The 23,629-nt window shown below is 37.9% G+C and overlaps 1 protein-coding gene across 1 annotated transcript in view; it reads right to left on the bottom strand.

The window, feature by feature from the left end:
• Nucleotides 1–610: 610 nt before the first annotated feature.
• Nucleotides 611–23,629, bottom strand: part of ST6GALNAC3 (ST6 N-acetylgalactosaminide alpha-2,6-sialyltransferase 3) — a 213,510-nt gene continuing 190,491 nt past the window's right edge. The window contains exons 4-5 of the mRNA XM_071565572.1: nucleotides 10,817–10,924; nucleotides 611–8,291 (exon numbers count right to left, since the gene is read on the bottom strand). Of these exons, the coding sequence (XP_071421673.1) occupies nucleotides 8,105–8,291; nucleotides 10,817–10,924 (295 nt within the window). The 3' untranslated portion in view covers nucleotides 611–8,104. The remainder of the gene's footprint in view (nucleotides 8,292–10,816; nucleotides 10,925–23,629) is intronic.

Genomic DNA, 23,629 nt, shown 5'->3' on the forward strand with positions numbered 1-23,629 from the left:
TTCCTTTCCTCCCTTAGCACCACTGGGTTCACTGCATGATGGTAGAAAGTTATGTAGGTCCTCCTCACACTCCTGTCAATGATGTAGTTCAAGTAGAGGTTCTCACCTTTGCATGAGATGTGATCTCTCCCACAGCCTTTCAGTCTTACACAGCTCTCTCAAGCATGTGCTGAATGTGCACTCCTAGGGGTTTCAATGCCTTGACCTCTGACATTTCTATGCTGTGAGATGGTGCTTAAAGGATGTATCCTTTATGGATAGGATCCAGTGGGCCTTTTCTGCACATCTCCATTCCTGTGTGCATTTTGTGCATGCAATGTGTTTTAACACACAGAAATAAAATCATGAGTTATTGTAAGTGCAGATTTTGTGGCTGAGTTTACCCAACATTACTGAATATGTTTAGGATGGATGCCTTAAAATGTCTTTAAAGTGTGTGCAGCTGATTTATAAATACTCTTGAGAACAGAGATCTTTGCTTTCCTTGGGTTCAGTGAACTGTCAGGTATTATTACAGTGGCATATGCATAAACACAAATAAAAGTGTTTTGCACAAAATCATGCATAAATTATGTCAGACAATTGGAAAATCATATACATTTATTCATGTTTTAAAATTATCCAGGCACAGTTTTGCAAATACATAGAAGCGCATCTTCCAAATGGGAGCAAAAATTAATATATAGCAAGAAAACACATGGCAGAATAGTATGAAAGTTTTCTAAGTCTACAGCGGTATCTGCTATCAATATACTTGTCAGCATTACAAAAAGGCAACCAAAGAATACATGTAATAAATAGCACAACATGAACTGCCTAAAGAAGTTTATGTTAACAGCATATAGTAGAAACCAAGAACAGAAGAATGCTTGTACCTGTATTTACCATGTATTTACATGCACATAAGCATGTCTACACAGATACAACTGGAAGGCCAAAAGAATAAAAATACCCTGGGAAAATGATGAAGGGAATTTTTATGTGTCCTGCAGTACATAAAAACAATGCATGCATTAGCAAGCACCCAGCATGTTCAGGATAAAATTACATCCACAAGCAGAATCACATTAACTCTTCATCAAACAAAGCACTTTCCATGCTGCACCCAGGATAGATCATTTTGTCCTATATCACACTCCTGACTTAGGGAGGACATTTGGATGATAACTTTAGGAAGAGTCCTAGATTCCTATGATCTGACAGGAGGAATCAAATCTCAGATTTGAAAGAAAAATATCTATGAAAAAAGTACCCATGCAAACCTTGAGCCAAAAGATGGTCTAGCAGGAATTTCACTTTCATGTGGGACAGTCCGGTACAGTGGCCTCAACTAAAGAGCTTCAGTTTGCATGATGCAGTGTTCCTGAAGATGTGAACTAGATTCCTTTTGGATGGAACCAAAAGACATACTCCAATCAGGCTACAGATCCTATCCAGCTGACCTAATTCTTTGCTTAATGCAGACAGGCTTTGGAAACACAAAGAATAAACACAAATCAACAAGTACTATAGCCTGTATTTACCATTTAAATTAGTCTTAGTTGTTCTTACCTGGAAAAGAAGGACCTTCCCTTACAGACACTCATTGCGTTTGCCGTTGTGCATGTGTGTGTCTGAGTGGGGACAGATGATCAGCCAAAAGAGCAAAAGACACACAATTTGTTTTTCCTCTGACCATCCTCAGAAATACTATTTTCAACAGCAACAATATGAAAAAATCTGCAGGCATCTTAGCTGATCTTCTACATGTTCAATTCCCGTTAAAAATATACTCCCATGAAAGTAAAAACTTTGGGATTGTTGCTCTGCCAACATTCTGACATTATCTGTGTCAATAGTCATTCCAAGTGTTACACTCTGATGTGAGATTTCCTTAGAACAGAACAAAAAATTGTGACTGTGAGTACCAGAGTGGATTCACAAAAGCAAGTTGAACTATTTCTGATGTTCCAGTGAAAAATGTCACATTTAGTAAATATTTCCTGACTGGTTTCAACAATTTACTTGCTGCCAGCTGCTAATGGCACTTATAAGGCTCCAGCAAAGTGCTCTGGGCAACACATGATATGAGAGAAAGAAAAAGCACTACTTCCACTGCCTGAACTAAGTTTACACAAAACTGCCATTATTTATTATAGTGGAGAATAAAATGTGTAACATGCTATCATCATGCATAGTACATGGTAAGAACATGCATTAGTTCAAGTTTACAGTCTTTTTACGGTCATTAAATCAGAACAGCAGTGGCAGATGCTGAAAGCTGCATATCTTGAGGAATTCCCAGAAACAGCAAGCAATGCAAAAAAGACACAAAATTAGCTGTTTAAGACACCCATAAAATAGTGACTCTTTGTGAGTTAATTGTACAAACCATAACAAAACCCAGTCATATCTTTCCTACCACATTCAAAGACACTGAGTTCAGCACCTGAGGTAGGACAGTGCCACAGGGAAATCACACTGCTGCCTGGGAAGGACATCCCTGCTCTGACACCCCTCACTCCTCACTCCCAGGTCAGACTCAGCACTCCCCTGGCCCCACAGCAGGGGAGGACAGGGCAGACTGTGCAGCTCACAGGCTGCATCAGTCACCTGGAGAATGCACTTCTCCAGTAGGGCTGGAAAGGACCCAAATCTGCAGTCAGGTGGGGACCTACAAAAGCTGAGGGAGCAGGCCCAGGTGTGCCACACACATTAGTATTGTGGCTTCCACAGAAGTCCTGTCTTTAAATGAAGAGAGCCCTTTTCTTTCTCTTTCAGGTCTTTTTAGAGAGTTTGCCTATGAGACTCTAATCCAGAACAAACACTTCAGTAGATTATGCTATACAAGATTTACAAAAAGCTTCCTTTTCTCTGTCTTTAGCTATCCATCACAGAAATAGTCAAAAAATATATATGAACCTGGTGGTTGGCTACTTAACATACTATTCTTCACTCCCCTATGGTTAAGTCCCATTCTGTGCATCCTCTCAGCAAAGAAGGAACAGAATGAGATACCTCTGCTGAAAATTAAAGAACTACACCTAGTCAGGAAACACAGGACTTTTTACAGTAAATACATACTGGACATCATAATGCCCACAGACAGCTCCTGTGTGATCCTTTGGCACTAACATAGAATTTCACTCTGTGAGTATACTCTAAGGTTCATCATAAACAAACCCCAGCCTTGCTAAAGCACAGCTGAAGACATGCTATTTCTGAATACATGCAGAAAAACTGTCAGCAAATTATAACCATTAATATGCAAAGTGCTTCTCATTCTCTACTTATTAAGGGCACCATCCTGTTATAATTCATGAGGGATTACTTACTGAGTTTTTTCTTACCTGGACATGTCTTCTGGTTGAGCATCTGTGCTGTGCTGCCAGCTATCTTTGTATGGGGTCCTACTTCTGCCCAGCCCACAAACAGGAAACATCAGCAGCATCAGCCCTGCAAGTGTTGGATGGGCTTCTCTTTATTAACTCTGCAATGCACTACCTGCATATGGTACTTCTCAGATAAAACACCGCTTACTTCAGTACCCAGGAATGCAAATATTTTAATGGGATAAGGGCTGTGTATTCATGAACTTGCCAAAGTGATTTTCATTAGTTATGAAACAAGTCCTCAGAGATTCCTAAATCAGTGAGCGTTCAGATAATTTGTGTCAGGCTGACATCTTCATCCCTGGTGTTGTTTATAGAGAAATATTTAATAACACAGAATTTGCCTCTATTTTTCCTGTAAAGGGCATGCTTTCCCATTGCTGATAACTCCTACTAGAGAGAGTAGGACAATTCTACACAGGAGCTAGAGGCATTTGAAGAAACCCAATACTTAAGCAAAGTATTTTCAGGAGAGATCAATGGGTATTCCTTGCCTAAAGCACTTTAGGGGCATTTTTTACTAGCTGGAACACCATCTGCTCCTAAGTAGAACTCTTCATCAGTCCTTCCTACTTACTAATGTAACTGATAGGAGCAGTCTGCAGATGGAGCCTCCCAGCCCAGATGGAAAGGCAATTTAGCTGGATATACAAACTAATTTTTTTCTTTCTGAGAAGAGGCCTTGGATCTGGACATCTAATGGAGATGAAAAGGTTGAGATTATGTCTGTTGTGTCATTTGGAAAGAAGAAACAAGGTTTTGATGTTCACAAAATCACAGAATATTCCAAGTTGGAAGGGACCCACAAGGATCATCGAGTCCAACTCTTAATCCTGCACAGGACTACCCCCAAGAGTCACACTATGTGCCTGAGAGTATAATTCAAATGCTTCTGGAACTCTGCCAGGCTTGGTGCTGTGACCACCTGAGGAACCTACTCCAGTGCCCAACCATCCTCTGGGTGAAGTTTTTTCTAATATCCAGCCTAAACCTCCCCTGACACAACTTCAGGCCATTACCTTGGGTGCTGACCCTAATTACCCTTGAATTAGTAATTAGCCAGTCAAAAAGATATTTTTCTTATGCAAATTTCTGCTTCTATTTAAAACTTTTTTATTTATAAAAATTCAGTCAGAAGATAATGCAACATAAAACATAAAGTATATTAAAATTTAAATGTTTATTAAAACCAAGTCTCCAGCAGGCCAAATAATAAATGCCTTTCTTTTCTCCAAAAAAAGGGTGTAAAATTCCTCTAAATTGTAAAAGAAAACATTTGTTGACTACTTAGCTGATTGATGGCAAAAAATGGCCAAACTATTCCTCTATTAGCAGGAACATGAAGATGCATTTTGAAAACCTCAGGTAAACTCCCTGCTTGTTTTAGATACGAGTAGTTGATTAAAATAGGGCTGCTTGAATGAATAAGCAATTAGGATCTGATTACATTCAGGTAAACTGTAGTAGGTTTTATCTTAAAGAATTAATAAATGATTCTCAGCTGATGTCTTAACTGCTCTCAGAAGGTGAATCATCAAGGTCCCTCATTACACAGCCAAGTCCTGAGATTCTTTCTTTCAGTATCACAGCTTATTTTTAAAAGATTTTGACCAGACAGTTTCTTTGTAGAATCATCTTTAACAAAGTGGTCAGAGTTCCTTATTCATATAATAAAAATAATGTAAATATGCATTTAGTTTAGACAGGTTCATTTAAATAAGGGAACTGATGTTCATTTACTCTAGTGTGAATGAAGCCTGCTGCTATTTTTCTAAAGTGGATCTGCTCTTAGTGCAAATCCAGGTAGAGGGCAACACTTTTACTTTGCTCTGTGATAACTGCACTCTAGTGATGTCTTCAATTATGTGTACATTTAGCTGCTCTTAGAGCTGTATTTTTCTTAGCTAGCCCTTGTGATACTGTTTCATGCAGAATGGAAGCACTCTTCAAGGAGCTTCAGTATGAAGCATATATTTTACAACAGTTTTACAGCGCATTTGCAAGTATTGATTACCTTAAAAACTTTCTCGGGCTTAAAAAACACCTTGCATGTGAACAAAAGTCAGGCAGAATCCTGATGCTGTGCTCACTGTGGAGAAACATTTCATGAAGACATTTCCACGTAAGTCTGTCCAGCCCAATCACAATCCCATGTGCAGCACTTTCATAGCAGTTTTCTATTAAACCAAAGACCTTCTCAATACAAGTTCAATCTGACTGATGTTCTCCCTTTCAGCTCCTCTTCCCTCAAGGGGACTATAGGATTTCCCAGGATGCCCTGTACAGTCTGTGTGGAACATTCTCCCTAGGTGTGCATGTCCTGCATTCTTCTAACCCTGCATTACAAGTATTTTATTAGCTTTCCATATACCCAGCCATCCATCTGAACTGAAAAGATGCATATGCATATGGTGATAAATCCAGACCACTGTCTTTTGCTACTATGACTCTTTATCCATCCCAGACCCTTTTCCCTTTTGATTTTATCCCATGCTGTATTAGCCTACAATTGATTTAGAACTCCAGAGACGAGAAGCACTCACTTTAAATTATTTGTATATTACAGCATTGCCTGTAGCTTTCAGACACTTTGGGCACCTTTTTTGCAAGGCATTATACAAATAAATTGCAAATGAGAATATTCATCTTAACAGCTTACAAGAAAGACAAGAAATGAAATAGGAAAATACTATTTTCTCCTTTTTCAAACAGGAAGGTGAGACATCAAGTCATGCAAGAAGTCTGGGACAAAGCCTGTATTGGAATATAGATGTTTATCCAGGATCATAAGCATGGCCCCAGCCTTTGTCTGATAACCAGCATGAATACTTACAGTACTAAAGTAAGCAGTGAAAGCTGAGCTATATTAACAAATAAAATCAGGAAGCTGCATTTACTATAGAAAATAGAAGAGGCAACAGAGATGATAACCTGGCATCACCTACCAATAGGAACAAGAAACCAATGGTCAGGAGGAGGAACACTGGTGAAGAGATTTCCTCCCCATCCCAAGAATTGTAGCTGTTGATGACAGAATATATATGCAATGAACATATAAAATATAAATTTATATATACAAATATACAATAGGAAATAGTGAGTATACAAATACTTACATGTAAAAATAGCTTTTTACTTTCCCCTTTTCACGATTTACAAAAGCATAGAAAGTTTCCTGTTGGTTAATGTTTAAGTAGTGTGAGTAAACCCTGTGTAACATGATCCACATAATTCCTTCAAGTGTTCACAGTATTGGCTATTACAGTGTTGAATCTGACATTTCAGATGTTAAAATATTCACAGAACACATTCTAAACTCAAAGCATTAGTTTAAATACAGTTTAAATAAAACTCACATGTGCAGTTGAATTATGGTCATATTACAATTGAATCTGCTGTAGTTGAAAACCTTCCATGACAGTAAGCTTGGAAATACATTATTTAAATTAGAGATGAGTATATTTTATAATTCTTGAACTGCCTCTTGATGTGCAGCTAATACTGTGAGGTGGGGAGTTCTTTCAACTTCATCTGAAGCAATGCAGGCTGAGAGAACTCAGTATCACAAATTATCCTCAGTAGGAAAGTGGATGCACAGAACAATTTGCCATCAGATCCAGACATGCTGTCATTTTCTTCAAATACCCAACAGACAAGAATAAATGACAGGTACCATTGTTTTTATGTTAAGAATAAATGATCTGTAGCATTCTTCATCAGGAAAGTGCTTTAAATTAAATTAAATTAGTCCTCACAACTCCCTTGTGAGGTACACAGACACTATCCCTGTTTTTAAAGATGGAGAAACTGGAGATCTGAAATAAATTATGATGGCTGCATGGGAAATACTGTCAAAATATTGTTATTTGGACGTTGGAGCAACTCAAAGGCACAACTAGAGTAAATGGAGATATTCACAAGACAACTTTACACTCACCAGCTTGGATACTGACGGCAGGCTTGGTATAGCAGTCAAAGGTTCATCATGGGCAACAACAGAGTCTTTTCTGAGTGCCATGCTGCTGGAGCTAAGCTGGGGGACAACAGCTTCAAAAGGTACAAACTACACTGTCCCAGATGGTGCAGCCTGACCAGGGTGGAAGGAAGCTCCATTTTAGAAGTTATGAATTAATCAGGAGTCTTGAGTAAGTCATATCTTCTCATGCAAGAATTGTGTACAGTTCAAGAACCCTGTTTAGCTCATATCTAATTTTACCACATATGCAAGTGGCTCACATATATCAATGTATTTAGGTTTGGTTTTTTTAATTTACTTACTCATGGACCTCGGAGGTCTATATTTTTCCTATTTCTCTTGTTGAAAATTTCTGCTAATAACAGAAAGAAAATTACTGCAGTACTGCCAATGAGTTATAAATACTAATTTTAAATATCTGAGATGATGGACAAGTTTCAAAAGATCACCATGTTCTCTGTGTGCCCCTGTTTATACAGAAAATCTCATCTGTATTTAACTGATTCTGCCTTGAAGTAAAATCCAGTTAAAGTATAAAGTGCATAGTATGGAGTAAAACCCTAAGAAATAACAAACAATGTGTCTGCCATCCACAGATGATTAATTTTGCTTAGCAGCTGAACCATCAACCTCTTTGTCTTCTGGCTTTTAGTTTGTGTTACCCAGGCTGGGAAAGGCCAACCAGATGTAAGCAAAACTATTGTAAACTGAGACATTTTTGTGAAATGCTGTTAAGGGACAGTTAAGAAAACCAGTATCAAGACACTGTCCAGTTGGGATGTGTAAATATTATTGTGTGCTTCTTGGCCCATTTAGCAAACACTTTCTTTTCCGTGATAAACCTATGGCCTCCATATGGAGCGTTTTCATGGAGAAAGTATTCCTCACACTCATCTCTTCCTGGCTCATAATAGTGGTAGGGAACTTTACGAAAGCCTTCTGACCTAGGGGAAAAAGAAGATATACTTAGGTATTATTTTCAAGAAAAACATAAATATACACTGCAGAAGATAAAAACATCCTGGCTTGTATCAGTAATAGTGTCACCAACAGGACTTAGGGAAGTGATGGTCCTCCTGTACTTGACACCGGTGAGGCTGCACCTTGATTCCTGTGTTCAGTTCTGAGTCCCTCACTAAAATAAAGATATTGAGGTGCTGGAGCTCATCCAGAGAAAGGCAACAGAGCTGGGGAAGGGTCTGGAGCACAAGTCTTAGGAGGAGCAGCTGAGGGAGGTGGGGGTGCTCCGACTGGAGGAATGGAGGCTCAGGAGTGACCTTATCACTCTCTACAACTACCTGAAATGAGGTTGTAGCAAAGTGGGGGTCAGTCTCTTCCAAGTAACAAGTTACTGGACAAGAAGAAATGGCCTCATGTTTAGACTGGGTATTTGGAAAAATTTTTTCACTAAAAGGGTTATCAAGCACTGGAACAGGCTGCCCAGGGAAGTGGCTGAATCACCATTCCCGGAGGTATTTAAAAGACGTGTAGATGTGACACTTGGGATGTGTTTTAGTGCTGGACGTGGCAGTGCTGGGTTAACGACTGGACTCCATGATCTTAAAAGTCTTTTCCAACCTAAATGATTCTATGATTCTGTGAATTATCTGAAATCCTTCCCATGTGTCATCACTTGAACTCCTTTGGTAAACTGTATAAGGGCTTTCATTACATCATGATTTCTATGAATTTTCCTAGGGAAAATGAAGCTCAGTGTGTCTCTCAGAATACACTGATTTTATCAGTCAGTAAGCAGCTGATGGCCTGGCTTTTATGGTTACTGCATATTTTGTTCAACCTGTGAGAACTCAGTCCACAAGTCTCCACCCATAGCAAAGTCTTCTTGTTGGATAGTCCCAGCTGTTGCAACTGGCTCGTGAACTGGCTGAATAAGTTATATGAGTAATATCCATTATAAGTAGGTAATGCAGTCAGAATTACAGCTTTAAAAAAAGCCATCCTTCTCTGCTGCCGACAGTATGTATGTATATATGTATGGCTCGGCTTTGCTAATGAAAATGTGGGTAGGGCTCTACTCATGTGGGTGTGTCCTTCGAGCCTGTGCAGTGGATTGTTTAGGTGAGGCACAGCACTCGCAGAACTGGCCCCACCCTTTAACGCCTGAGGTTCATCTGCCACGTCCGAATGAGCCTGGATAGTGACAGGGAAATCCTCAGGGCTAGAACCTACAGCCCCTGGTATTGACAGGAAGTCTCCCATCCAAGTACTAACCAGGGCTGACCCTGCTGAGCTTCTGAGATCTGATGGGATCGGCGTCAGGGAGACATTTAACTGCCCGCTGAAGTGCTGGCAGACTGAAGTGCTAGCATGCTGTTGTCTAGTTTCACATCAGGGCTATGCAATGCCAGTTTTGCTGAACTCTCTGAGGACAACCTTAGTCCTGTCACCCCTCATCTCAGGGTGCCTACTGTGCTTTATAAACAAAGGAAAACATATGTTCGCTCCATCTGGATGACTCAATCAGTGAGTCTGCAAGTTCTAAAAAGCCAGCCTCTAATGTTAAGATAACCTAATTAAACAGCTGTGACTCAAATTCCATTGTTTGTTTGTTTACTTGTTTGTTTTAGGGTCTGCCAGGAATGAGTCTCACAGTGGAGTAAGACAGAATATGGAGTGAGGATCTGCACAAAGACTTGACTTGAGCTGAGGACCCACTGGACTGGTTACACGTCACACTTGAACCAGCTTGGGTACAGAAGAATAGATGTGTATCATATATTGTTTCTGACATTTCCTGCTTTACTGAATGAATGAGGAATAGTTCCATTTTATATTTTTCTACTATACACTGTAGATTAAAGCATTTAACTTGGACTTTTAAAAATTGTGTTTAGAGTTGTACTTCTGACAATAGGATTAATCCATTGCCACAGTAAGGTCACTAACAGTAGTTGGTTGAAATTTATGTCAGTTTATGGTGATAAAGCTCACAGGACTTGTTTTATTATCTAATTAGAAACCTCTACTACTCAAAACAAGCCATATATAACCTAGAAAGTTCAAATTGGTTGCTCAATGGTGGTGAAATGTAATTTCAGGTAACTATCCTGAGCTAATCAGTTTCTTTCACTTCCAGGTGTATTTGGTATTCAGAAAATAATATATTAGTTTTTCCTCTATAGATTTGTTTTAGCAGTGGAGGCAAGTACATTTTATCAGAAGAGTATGAGCATACTTTGTTTCCAGCTAATTCAGAATCTGCAAAAGATCTTTGATTAGAAATACTTGCTTATGACATCTGATGTTAGATTTTGTAAATATTTTTATTTTATCAACAGGAAACGCCATATCAGGAGAGAATATGCTGACAATAGTGTCACATCAATGCAAAACACTGGGAAATGACTGCCTGATCCATTTTCTGGATTTATGATATTAAAATCAATTGTGAAATTTTGACAAGACATCAGAATTGTAGATGCATGAAAATAATTTCCTGTGATCTTACTTGCAATAGGTGTCATTTATCATCCCATAGACGTGAATTCCATAGCAGGCATCCATAGCCAAAATTAAGGTAAACCAACCCGTACTGAGATATGAACCTGACTGGACTCTGTGAAAATACAACATACACAAAACAAATTACAATGAGAAATTATCAACACTTTATCAAAGAAATATAATCTATTGCCTGGACAAAAAGCATTAAGCAACTTGACAATCTGTCAAAACCATACAATTACTTTGAATTATTTATAGATACGCTCTCATTCTTCCTAGCTTGGAGCCTCAAGCTATTGTCCACAGAGAAAAATACCATGCAAAATATCTGAAGTCAAATGATGCACCCCCCATAAGATAAAAAAATAATTTATTTTCACACCTGAAAGACAGTTTGTAAAATGAGATAAAGTTCATCAAATACAAACTACTTTCAGAATTTGTGCTGTGTGCACATGAGGATGCAACATCCTCTTCTGGAAGCAAAATCTTAATATTCCGTTGGCTATCCTCAACCTAAAAATTCACACAGTAATGAAACTTTCATGGATATTTTGACAGAAAACCATCTAATACAAGGTTTTGAAAACCAAAATTCTGTACATGTGCCTTTACATAATTTTGTGCTATCATTCTTTGGGGTAACATAGCAGAGAGAAAATAAGAGGATAGTGCCCTGATTGATAGTCATCTCAAATGACTATTTATTTTAAATCAGTCCAAAAGTATTACCTGCATGAGTGAAAAGAACTACATGTGTAAGGTTTTGGCTCACAGATTGGCTATGTGAGGAAATGCATGCATTGTTAATCACAAACCAAATTCTGTTTGCTGTACTCAAGCAAACATTATCTGCTGGAGACTAGGAGTCAACAGTTACCCATATAAACTGGGCATTCAAGATTCATTGCTTTAAAACCTTCTGAGTAGTAAGAAGATAATTAGCTCTCACTGCTTACCAGTTGGTTAAAGTCCAGCTTTATGCCTGTATTGCTTTCAGTTTGACTGAAATCAATGAAAATAATTACCTTAAAATTATTTAAAAATTGCCCAATTTCCAAAGATATCACAAAAGTCATAAACCCATCTTAACAGAGTACCTTAATAGAACTGGGTGTAAGTGAGAGGAGGGGATATATTAGCTTTCTGCCACAGCTGTAAGCTCTTAGCCTTTGGGTCTGGCAGGGAGCAGTCTGTGCCACATCGTAAGTTAAACCAGCCTAAGGCTTGCACACAATTAAGTTTTGCTGCAAAAGAACTCCCAAGCAGGCCTATGTGCTAATCAGTTATTCCCACCAACAAAATCTTCTGAAAACCTTTTCATCTTGGGGTAGTAATAAAACTTGAGTGTGGGGAAAAAAAAATTCCTACAGCAACTTATCCAGCCTATAAACCTCAACTTTTCTGTGAGACAGACGAACCAACTTCAGGTGTTTCTTCCTGGCTTAGAGCAAAAATGTACCGTGGTCTCCTCCCTCCCAGATAAATATGCCAATCAATGGCTTTTGGCTCAGATTCTATGCTACTTGCTTGCTCAAGGTGAATTAAATACTGATTAAGACAATGGGTGAAAAAGTAGTTGTACAACCTTTATAATGACATTTATCTGGCACATACAGGTCTGAGATTCAGATTTCTTCTCTGATTAATATCTTGTATTATGGATAGTAGAAAAGCTCCAAGAGCTTTACTTTCCTAGAGAAGCTCCAGTACACTCCAGTTTAACTAAACTCTAGATTTTTTTAGTGGAAAACAATTACTTCAACTCCCAGAACTGAGTTCAAAATCACTGAAAGTAGTTAAATATTCTCTTCCTTGTCCATGTCTGTCATCCTAAATTGGTGAGCTGCTGTGAACTTCTATCCCTACCTTTCCTTTTCCTCGGGTAAACACCTAAGTATGTTTCGCTGCTTTTGTAAAGGACCATATTGGAAACAATAAATAAAAGGTTAACTTGAACTGAAGAATGACAAGTGGGAATCAAAGGCAGAGTGTCAATTACGTATGTTTCATTAGGTGGATACCAACTATAATTGTGCTTCTTTACTTGACACCTTTACAGCCATGAAACTGTACATCTGTTTATCTGCCCCATTAGGATCTTCATTTCTCTAACCAGAATGTTCTGCTACTGTTTAGCAAAGAGAATTCCCAACCCAATTCATGTTATTTCAGAGTAACATTCTGCCATGGCAAAAAGGCTGCACTGCTTCTAACTTCCTTTCTGCTCTTGCACCAGGAAAACACTAGCTTTGAGCTTTTAAAGCCTTTTAGAATCATAATAACCATTTATAAGAACATGATGAAGATCAGGACCCTTCTGATAATGGAGGTTTATTGGAGAGCACTATATTGACAGTAGCATCTGAAATTTCTATACTCAGGAGGAAAAAGGAATTTAAAAAAAGAATTAATCAATATTTTATGTCTTGTTTTAACACCATTGGACCTTAGTCCTCTCATCTATATACTGCACTGGCAGGATAAATAAAAACAGCAGAGTGAGTTCCCAGGTACCTTCCCTGGGAGATGAAGTACATGACAGAATACAGATTACATACTTTAAAACAAAGCACTTACATTCACCCCATTTTTTCCTCTGAAGATACACAGGGATATACAGGAATATACTTAAGCACTAGGGATTCTGGATGATTTGGTAACACCTTAGAGTTCAATTTGATACCATAAACACGCTTTCAAAATTCTAATGAAAGCAATATTAGAAATGTGAAAACAATTTTAGCTGTCCCTAAAAAGCCATAAATCTCTGACTTTTAAAATATCATCCCATAAAACTGTAGTGCAAAGCAATGTCTCAGCCCTTGCTATTATGCTAACACTGCCCTCAATTTCTCTCTCTACAGGAGAGTTTAACATGTTTTTGAGACTCATTAGAAAAGTCTTCCTGTGTTACTGTAATTGAATTCAAATTTCAAATTTCACACATTGAAAAGAGATAAATTCCTCCATTTATGTGTAGCATAAGGCTATGTTACTGCACAAATCTGAGGGAAGGACATAAATCCCAAAATACAGAAAACTGGAGTTGGTTAAAAATCATCTGTAGAAGTACAATAGGCAGATCTATTGTGATATGTGTGTGTGCAACAAATCCGAAATTGTTTCCTATGGCTCACAGTGATTTTTTTTTAATAGTCTAAAATTAATGGGACACCAGATCCAGGCAGGAAATTGTCTCAACAGCTCAGGAGAAAATAATGCACTGTTTTTCAAAAAATGCACTTTAAAAAATGGCTTTGCTTTCAGGATATGATTTACAGCTGCATGCAGCAATAAAAAGGCAATGCTCACAGAAAGTTACTTTGTTTATCTTACAAACGAAAGCTTATTTTGCATACTTCCTAGTCTATTAGGATTCTTAAAAAAATATTAGTTATTGCTTGTAAGTCACTCTGCTAAACACCATCCAGAATTTCAGAAAAGTACACAGACATATGCTTAACATGAAACACATGAAAAGACCAGGGGAATCAACTTAGTTAAGATGCTTGAAATGAAGTATATGCTTGCTTATCTTGCTCATAGTGAAGGTTTAAGTGCTTAAAATGTCATTATTTAATCTCAGAATATAAAAGTAAGCTCCAAGATTAATAGTTACTTGAAAGTTTCAATTCTCAAAACATAGAATTTGCATTTTTAGTAATGCCTTCCATAAACTCCAGCAGAAAGAACTGACTACAGTTTCTCACAACATGTTAAAAAAGAGACTTGCCTTCTATATTTTAGGAGAAAAAGGTAAAAGGCACATTTAGGATTCCTAGAATTGTAATGTGTGATACATAAATTAAAAATTAATTTGAAATAGAAGCAATTAGACAGGGCTCTTTAGCTTTAACAATACCCCACAAAAAGCAGAAAAATTGATATAAAGGAGATGGAAAAGAGAATGCCCCATAAAAAAGCTGGCAACGGAAATTCATCTTCTTTGACATATATAACCATGCTTTGATGTAGGCTAGAGGAAGGAAAAACTAGTTCCTTCTGTCATCAGGGGCAAATAGAAGAACATAAAATATTTTCTTGATGATCAAGGCCAAGTGAGTTCAAATCAGGTAAAAGTTTTGTTGTCACTTGTGTTCTGATTATTCCAGGAAGTTCTTTTCTTTGTTCAGTTGTTCCAGGATTTTTTATGTGCGCAATCAATTTTAGCTCTATGGTTCAATGGCCTGTAATTTCCAGTGGGGACTTCAGTGGTAAAAGAATAAAAATGAAAAAAAGTTTGTGAAGGCAGAGAAGATCTGTAGACAAGCAATTGCATGACAATCTGATTGCAGAAAAGAATTTAGAAGTCTATTTTTTAATTCTTTTGGGATAAACTAGAGATCAGAGAAGGTCAATTAAGACTGTTAATTAAGATAAAACCCAAGAAATTAGTACTTCAAAAAGCCATTAATTAACAGAGAGCTTGCCAAAACCATTAAACACACACTTTTCCTTTTTTGTCTAATTTCAAAATATTGCAGTAAAGTAAAATTCAACAACAACAGATTGAAACGACAAAATTCTCCAGGCCAATTAATAGAAAAAAAATTTATCGTTTCATAAAGGCTGTTTATAGACTCTAATCCTCAGATGACTCTCCTACCAAACTACTGAATCAGCAGCAGCTTTATTTGCAGCAGCTTGTCAGGCCTCTTGATTAACAAATAAGTATAAATAAGAGTATTGGTCTAAACAAACTAAGACACCTGTAATCCACTGAGTAGAGGCTTTATAATGTGAGATGTCCTTCCAACAGGCTAAATGGTTTGTAAAAATGGCTCAAAATAAATAGAAATATTTTCAAAAACTATGTCAAGATTAAGTTAGACTGTGTTCAGGGAGACATGTCTCCGGTACTTATCTGTATCTGTGGTGCATCAAAAGCCCATTAATCTTCTGGGAGGGGGTCAGTGTGCTCTGGTTTTGCCTGGCTCTCTGCCACTTGCCCTGTTTCAGCCTTGTCTGTGACCAACCCTCAGGAATGAAGGTAGAAGGTGCATGTGCCCTCTGCACTCCCTTGTTAAAGATAACTGGCTCTTTCTCTCCCTGGGTTACTTCAGGTTTTTGCATTGCTGCATAATGGTAGATTTGGTATATTTCCTTACAACCGAAAAGTTATCTACCAGCACATACTGGTCATCCATTATTTAATTCTATACTAACTAAATTAATGCTACCATTGTACTTAAGTTGACTGATACTTCTCTTTTTTTTTTCTCCTGAGTAGATTTCTCTGAGCAGAGTTGCTGAACAACTCCTCTGCTTTCCCAAATGAAACATCAACATACCCCAAGTCTCAGTTTTGGTCTATGCTTTCCTCTTAATATCAGAAGTAGATTTGTAAATGACAGATTAGAATGAGCTGACAGACAAATGTGCCTATCACTGAGAGTACAGCAAGGCTCTCACCTCTCCTCTGAAGAGCACATACACTTCTTCTGCCAGAGAGCTGGTTTTGAGAATAGAAAAGGAAGTACATTTGGTACAAAGGAAGGGTAAGACTCTAAATGCTGAATAATATTTGCACTAGCCTAGATTTATTTCTGTTTTCTCTAAGACTCGAGGTTTTGTTGCTAATTATTTCATTACATACTTTCAGCAGAAAAAATAGCACAAGAAAAGCAATGAAGACTCAAGCACAGAGAATTGATTTCACCTGGTAAAAATTGTTGCTATTTCTGCATTATAAAGATACCTGTTAGGCAGCCGTTTATCATAATTATTCACTGCTTTGTATGTGTGTGTGTATACACGCATGTGCTTGCTTTGCAGGACATCTAATAATAAACAGCCATGCCCCTCCAGCAGTGAGCAGCCTGTCTCACACATTCAAAAGCCCACATCGTGCTTCAGGTCATTCTGCAGAGTGAAACATTTACATATGGACAGATGTTTTATTATCCATCATGTATAGTTTTATGCAAAGCTTAAACAAGTGGAATGCATTACGAATAGCACAGACCACATTCCAGATTCAGACAGTGACTGTCCCCAGCAAGATGTACCTGGGTACGGAGCCCTGATGCTCTCCTGCCAGCCCACACTCATGGTAGATCAACCTTACTGTGAATCCTAAAAATAAACTGTAGTTGGGTGTCATACTGTTCAATTAATCTCCAGAAATATTTGCTTTCTGTTTGTATTAATATTGCACTAATGGAACACAGGGGACAAGAGTTCACTTCAGCTGAATTTGCTACAAACCTGAAGTAAAGGCTACTCTTAGGTCACAAACTAGTCCATGACCATCTCCCCATACAATCTGATTTAAAAAGAAATGTAACAATTAATAAATCTGTTGTCAAAATGGCACTGAAACCAAGACAGGAAGGACACTTCTGAATGATCACAAAAGGGAGCAGATAAATGATGGCTTTGTATTTAACTGCATCTAATTAAAGAAACCACTAAGACTATTTGACTTACTAATTACAATTTTTGGTAAGATAAGCAAAAAAAAATAGAAATAAAGAATAATCTGTTCCTACAAGTACTGAAATACCTGCAGCATCTGCTTAGGTATTTAATTTTTGCATATAGTTCCAATCTTGGTGTTGTGTACTTATTTTAAAATTTCTTTCCTCTTTTTCTCTGGTCTATTCAATATAGGGAAGGAAAACTGAAACAAAGGGGGACAAAGAGGCAGTAGCTTAAGGAAATTCACTTCTTCTGCCTAGGCTTCTGTAGTTTCCTTATTTCTGATTCCTTGACCTGACTTTGATGCATCTCAGCTCAGTTGTGAACTCAGGCAACAAGAGAATGAAGTTATTTCACCCAGTCAGAGAAGGCTCCTTCAGATGCCTGTGCTGCGGAGCTCAGAGAAGAAAAGGAGAATTCCTATTTATCAAGGGTGATCATATAGGTCCAGTTTGCTGCAAAGCACACAAAAAAGAAACAAGACGAAAAAATCATAATTGTAAACTCTGCCCTCCAGCCTATATATTGCACTTATATATATTATTTTGAAGTGATTCTCATGCAGGAAAACCAGTGCTGATCTTTTCAAGATGAATGGCATCCCCTGCAGAGAACACCAGTTGGTAGCTAAATTTCTTACAGCTACTGGGCTTCTACAGGTCACACTGATTCTTCAGATCCAAGTTGTGCTCCTGGTGCAAACTTTACAGAACAGTAAATCCCAATTACAAACATTTTTTCTTCCACACTCTCTTTCTTAATCCTTATGTTTCCAGAAATACATATTCTCTTGATTTCTCTTGAATCAAGAAGTCATTATTTCCCTTTCTTAAGTACAAACTGTTGTCTGAGCCACAGCCCATGACACTGTGTGCACTCAAGTAATTAGTAGAAGATGCCTTCTGTAAGGGCCCAGGTTTCACTTGCCCCCTGGGGTCTGAGGTCAAGCAGTTTATTCAGGATTACAAATAACTCGACCTGCTGGAGGTGCACAGTGCAGAAGAAGCGTATGGCTCCACACATTTCTCTTTGCACTGGATTTTGTTGATGAGCAAATGGATGTTTAAATCAGAAGAGAATCCACAGGATTGTCAACCATTACAACCATGCAGTTATGTTTGGAATGAAGGAAAACTAAATTCACATAAGCAGATTTGAGGGCTAAACTGTTGGTATCTTTACACAGCCATTTTCTCTTCAAAAAATGCCTTAGTGAAATTCACTCCACTCTTAGGAAGACTGAGTGTATGGGTAAATGCAACTCTTCTGGTCTATACCTGCCTAGCACTTGCTCCACAGTACAATTACTTATGCTTGCAGTGGTTGAAGCAAATGGGAGGTAATGCCAACGTTTCCCTGAGCCTGCAAGTTAGTTGTGGCACCATGGTGTACCCCTTGCCATTGGACTATGCTAGGCCTGAGACTTACTGCAGTGCCTGGTGGCTGTGACAAAGGAAGTCACAGCTGAAACCCTGACACAGCTTTTAGGGCTGGTGCCACTGTCCCCTGTCGGGCAGCTTTGTGTGCTCTTGTCTTCACCAGTAGCTGTATCCAGTTTGCTGAGTGCTGGTTCAATATTTTCACACATTGTGAAAGTGAGGAGAAAAGGATTTGATTTTCATCCTTTGTAACCAAAAATGAATCAAAACTAAAAACTGCGCCAAGTGGAAGAAAAAACCCAACAGTGCCTTTTTTTCCTGCATCTACATTTAAAACAATATTTGCTGTCTTGGGTCTGCACATTTTTCTACAGGGAGGATATAAACTAAACAAAGCTGCAGTTAATCCAGGATCCCCAAAGAGATTTAATTAAGGAGGCTTTCCTACCCTTTTCTTTTGGTATTAAAGGGCACTCACTACTCCTAGCTGCATATTTTAGTGGAAATTTATTGTAGGTGAATACAGAAGAAATTTCTTGATTAGCTCTTACCTTCTCAATACAAGATGCTGAAGGGAGTTCAATTAACCTTGTCTGAAAGCAGCTTAAATTTTCCATAAAAACATTTTCTATTAGGTTGGGTCTTTTTTATGTTTAAACCAAGAAGTATGATATGACTTTGTAAAGGTGCACCTTGTATGCCTGTGACATTGCAATGTGAGCAGAGGCTTTTATAAGGATATTTTGTATTATTGCTATGGAGAAAATGAAAGAACAGGTAGCACAAGATTGTACCCTAAGTCTGTTCATTTAAGTGGGAAGAACACTGGACCAGATACTCAGCTGATACAAACCACAGTGATGTACATCAGCTGATACCCTTTTAAACTTTCCAAAATCTGCAGTCATTGTGGTGGTTCAAGCAACACCTCTTTGATGTTAACGTGGCAGGGAAGATAATGCTCCATTGTTCTCCCTACATGTCACATTTATCTGAGAACTTTGCTTTTCACCAGGATAGATGCCCATCCAAAAAAAGATTATGGAGGGCCAGAATATTAATGGGAAGTTTCATTTCTGAACGGAAAATATTCTTTGGAAAAAGATAACTCAAACTCTACATATAAGGCCTTCATCAGTGTGTATTCCTCTACCCATGACTTGTCTCACCACAACTATGGTATTCATAAAAGGATTTCCAGGTATCCTAAAATTAATTCCTAATTTGTTGCTAAATTTCTGATTACTTACACTACAGTAGCACTGTGAATCCTCATTATGCAGGCACTATACACCCACATGTGACAGTCCTTCACCCAAAAAGCTTAACTGTCAATTCACCAAGTGAAACAAATTCTTTGGAGAACGTACATATCCTTATCCCAAACATGACGTCACGTTATAAAGCCACATTCTCTGAAATTGCATCCAGAGCCACAGTGCTCTTCCCTGCTCTGCCTATTTGCACTAACCAAAAGATCACTTTAGATGACGGAACATCAATATTTTTAGCAAAAATGAACTCTTAAATCCAGACAAATTATTCTGATATGGAAAAAGGAGGTAAAAATAGAACTTGTGTGGGTCTGAATTTTAATTCAATTGCAAGAGGCCATAATGTAACCCATCAGTCAAGATTTGAAGATTAACTGCCAATTAACACAGATGTTGCCTTTCCTTTTACTACTGTAGCTTTCTCCAAATTAACTTTTCCTTAAACTATAAAAGGAACAAAATACTTCTCTGCTTTTCTTTTTTTTTTTTTGACATACATTTTAATGAAAGGCACACACGCATATATAGGTATCATATTACTGTTTAGTATCAACATTAGGGTCTTGCTTACTCTTTGTATTCTATCCAAATGGATCTAAACATTCACTGCTTTCTTAATTAGCTGACCTCTGTCCAACTATCAAGAAAGAAGCAAGTAATCCTAGTCTCCGAACTACTGAAACTTCCCCTAACTTCTCCACTGCTCAGCTTACATAGTATCTGGCTTTCTGACGGGCATCTCTCACTGATGTACACTGTGGACAGAGGAGGCTGAGGTCTAATTAAAGCCTCACTTGAAATACAGGGTCCCAAATCCTCAGGACACACAAGATTAGCTTTTGCTGTGTCCCTTCTGTTCACCAAGTGCCACTGCATTTATGCAGCAGGGTCTTCCGAAGGCCAGATGCCTCCAGCCACTGGCACAAGTGGCAGCACCTGAACTGCAGACAGACATATCTGGCAGAACAAAGAATGGCACAAGTTTTTCTCTCAGGGGGCAGCCTATAGAAAAAGTTTGATACAGTAAACAGTTTAGAAAAGCAGAAGACTGCCACAGAGAAGCTCACAGAAAGAGGATCTATGGATCACAGTAGATTCCCTTCTACCCCACTGAACAGTTCCTTCAACAATTTCAGAGTATTTTATTCCAATATTCATTGAATAGTCTGCAGGAGGGTAACAGTACAAGTAGAAGCTTTGACAAAAATTGTTGAAAGTATTAGAATGGCATTGAAATGCTCCAAAAGAGAATTTTTATGGCTTCTCTGCTATCAATTGAAGTGGCAAATTAGTTAATTTTCTGTGTCTTTCACAATCCAGCTTTTTGAGAATAGTAAACTCAAGAACTATCATGCTAACCATGTAGCCTACTCACTGTCAGAGTAAGCTAATGGCTGGGTATCAAAAATGTTGAAGAATTCAGTTAGCATCAGGGATATGATTTCCAGTGGACCCAAGTTATTAGAACACATTCATGTAGCAGGACAGTGGTCCTTTGCTTTACAAATAAATGTTCTGATTTCTCTTCCACACATTATATTGCCCTTAGTGACTTCATTTTTTTGGTGATTCCCAGTATCAGCTAGTTAAGACTTGGCTATGTTGTCTCTGAATTCTGCAGGTAAGTTGCTCCTTAGGCAGAGGAGGCGGTTGCTGCTCTCCTGGCACCGAAGTTCAGGACATCAAAGTTAACTGAATTCTCATCTACATGATTTGCATAGCAAACATTAAAAGAAGCTAATTGATTAAAACTAGAAACTGCAAACCACTTGCTACAATGTAGGTGACTCAAGACTCCTGTAAATTTAGAATTGACAAAAATGTATTCGATAGTTGCATTACAGAGAACCTCAGGTTACACTAGTAGCTACACTTCTGGAGGAATCAAACACAATAGCAGAGATAGTATCACAATTATGTTTAAAAAACATATCATTCTTTATAAAGTTTTTTCTTTGCCTCTTCATGCTATTTGCCTGATAAGCCCTTGCCAACTAAGACATATACTAATCACAATTAGTTATACAAAGTGTGGGACAACTTAAATGATTTGCTGGGTTTTTTTCTCACAAATTAAATATTATTTTGAATTGCAAATATACAGTAAGAAAAATAAAGCGAAGCCACAGATGGCATGTTTAGTCCAGATGTGTATGAATGTGAATATACTTATTGGGACACTCAATCCATTTAAAACTTTAATCTTACAGTAGTTGTCTAGAAAAATCAGTGCAGAGTAGGTTTTATGCAATAAAATTAATTTTTCCCTGAGCAGAGACATACAAGGTACAAAGCTAAGAGCTGAACTGTTCTCAAAATCTTCAAAATAAAAGGATCTTTCAACAATTGAAAAAAGGCGTCTCCGAGCCAATAAACAGAAGTATGCACATTTGTCATGTAATATTAATGTGGCACTATGTTTGAATTTGATATAATCTATTATCTACATGCAATCTGAACACATAAAAGAATACGAAGTTCTGTTAAATATCTTTCTGTGTTAACTATTAATCTGTGGTAAAGACCGCTTCATACCTAGGCTCAGAAATAACAAAGGAATCTTTCTGCTTCAGTTCTTTGGAAACTCTTTCTAAGATTTTCTAGAAGACCTCCTTTGTCCTCCATCCTGCAACATCATGAATGATCCTCTTCATGCTGAGAATTTGCTTATCCTGTGAATATTCTCAGTGTTTAAGTGTATTTCCATGAAGGATGTGCAGCACTGGGAGTCTGAGAACACAGCGCTTGATCCCATGGGGGGGACCCTCTCATAAGTCTGTATCTTGAATTCCTTTGAAGTTGCAAAAAATACCTAGACTCAATGAAGAATGAAGAGCTGATTCAGTTTGATGTTCTCCCAGTCCTTTTTACATGACCCATCTCCAGAATGCCAACTCACTCAAGCACTTAGATATAAACCTTCCGTAATACAGAAAATGAATATATACAAGTAAATAGGCTTAGATGCAACAGCCACCCTCACGAACCAGCACATTTACTCCCTGCTCTTTGCAGTGCCTTTTTTCATTACACTAGCCATTTTGTCCATAGTTTTGTCAAGAGAAGGCATAGCACTTAGGCAAAACACATTTCTTCTCTTTTTTCTGGTCTGCAAGTCAGCATTATCTGATTAGGTCTACTTCCTAGGGCTTGTTCAGTCTTGCTTATCAGACACACTGGAAAATATTTCCAATAATAAGCCACCAGAAATCTGCCTTCATATCTGGTGTCAGGCTACATATAACAGAAATCTTTTCATTTTAGTTTTAAAGTATTGCTTCATTCAACAAGCCGACTGCTGGCTGACACACAATCTAACCTAAAGGCTATGGATCAGCAGGTAAATGCAGAAATTCTATTAGTTTTCAGACCTGAGGTTTACGCCTTTCATTTCAAATGAAATCAAAATCCTACACATGAATAAGTAAGGCACAGAGTAAAGATCCCTTCTTAAAACCATCCATTACATATTACATGAGTGCAAGAAAGAAAGCAGTTTCTGCATTTTGTAGATACTGCATTTCTAAGGTAAATAGCACACATAAAAGAGATCCATTTTGAGGAAAAATTAAAACCATGACGAACATTATATTAGGCAATGTGAAATCCTGCAAAGGTATAAGGACATGCATATTCAGATGTGCTTGGTATTAACAAAACCTCTCCAAGTTTGTATAAATTGGACTTCCTTACCTAAATCTGATTTTAAAAGTCCTAAGAAAACTTGTCTATGCTTTAAAG

Source organism: Pithys albifrons, chromosome 10 (assembly GCF_047495875.1).
Source record: "Pithys albifrons albifrons isolate INPA30051 chromosome 10, PitAlb_v1, whole genome shotgun sequence".
Classification (NCBI taxonomy): domain Eukaryota; kingdom Metazoa; phylum Chordata; class Aves; order Passeriformes; family Thamnophilidae; genus Pithys; species Pithys albifrons.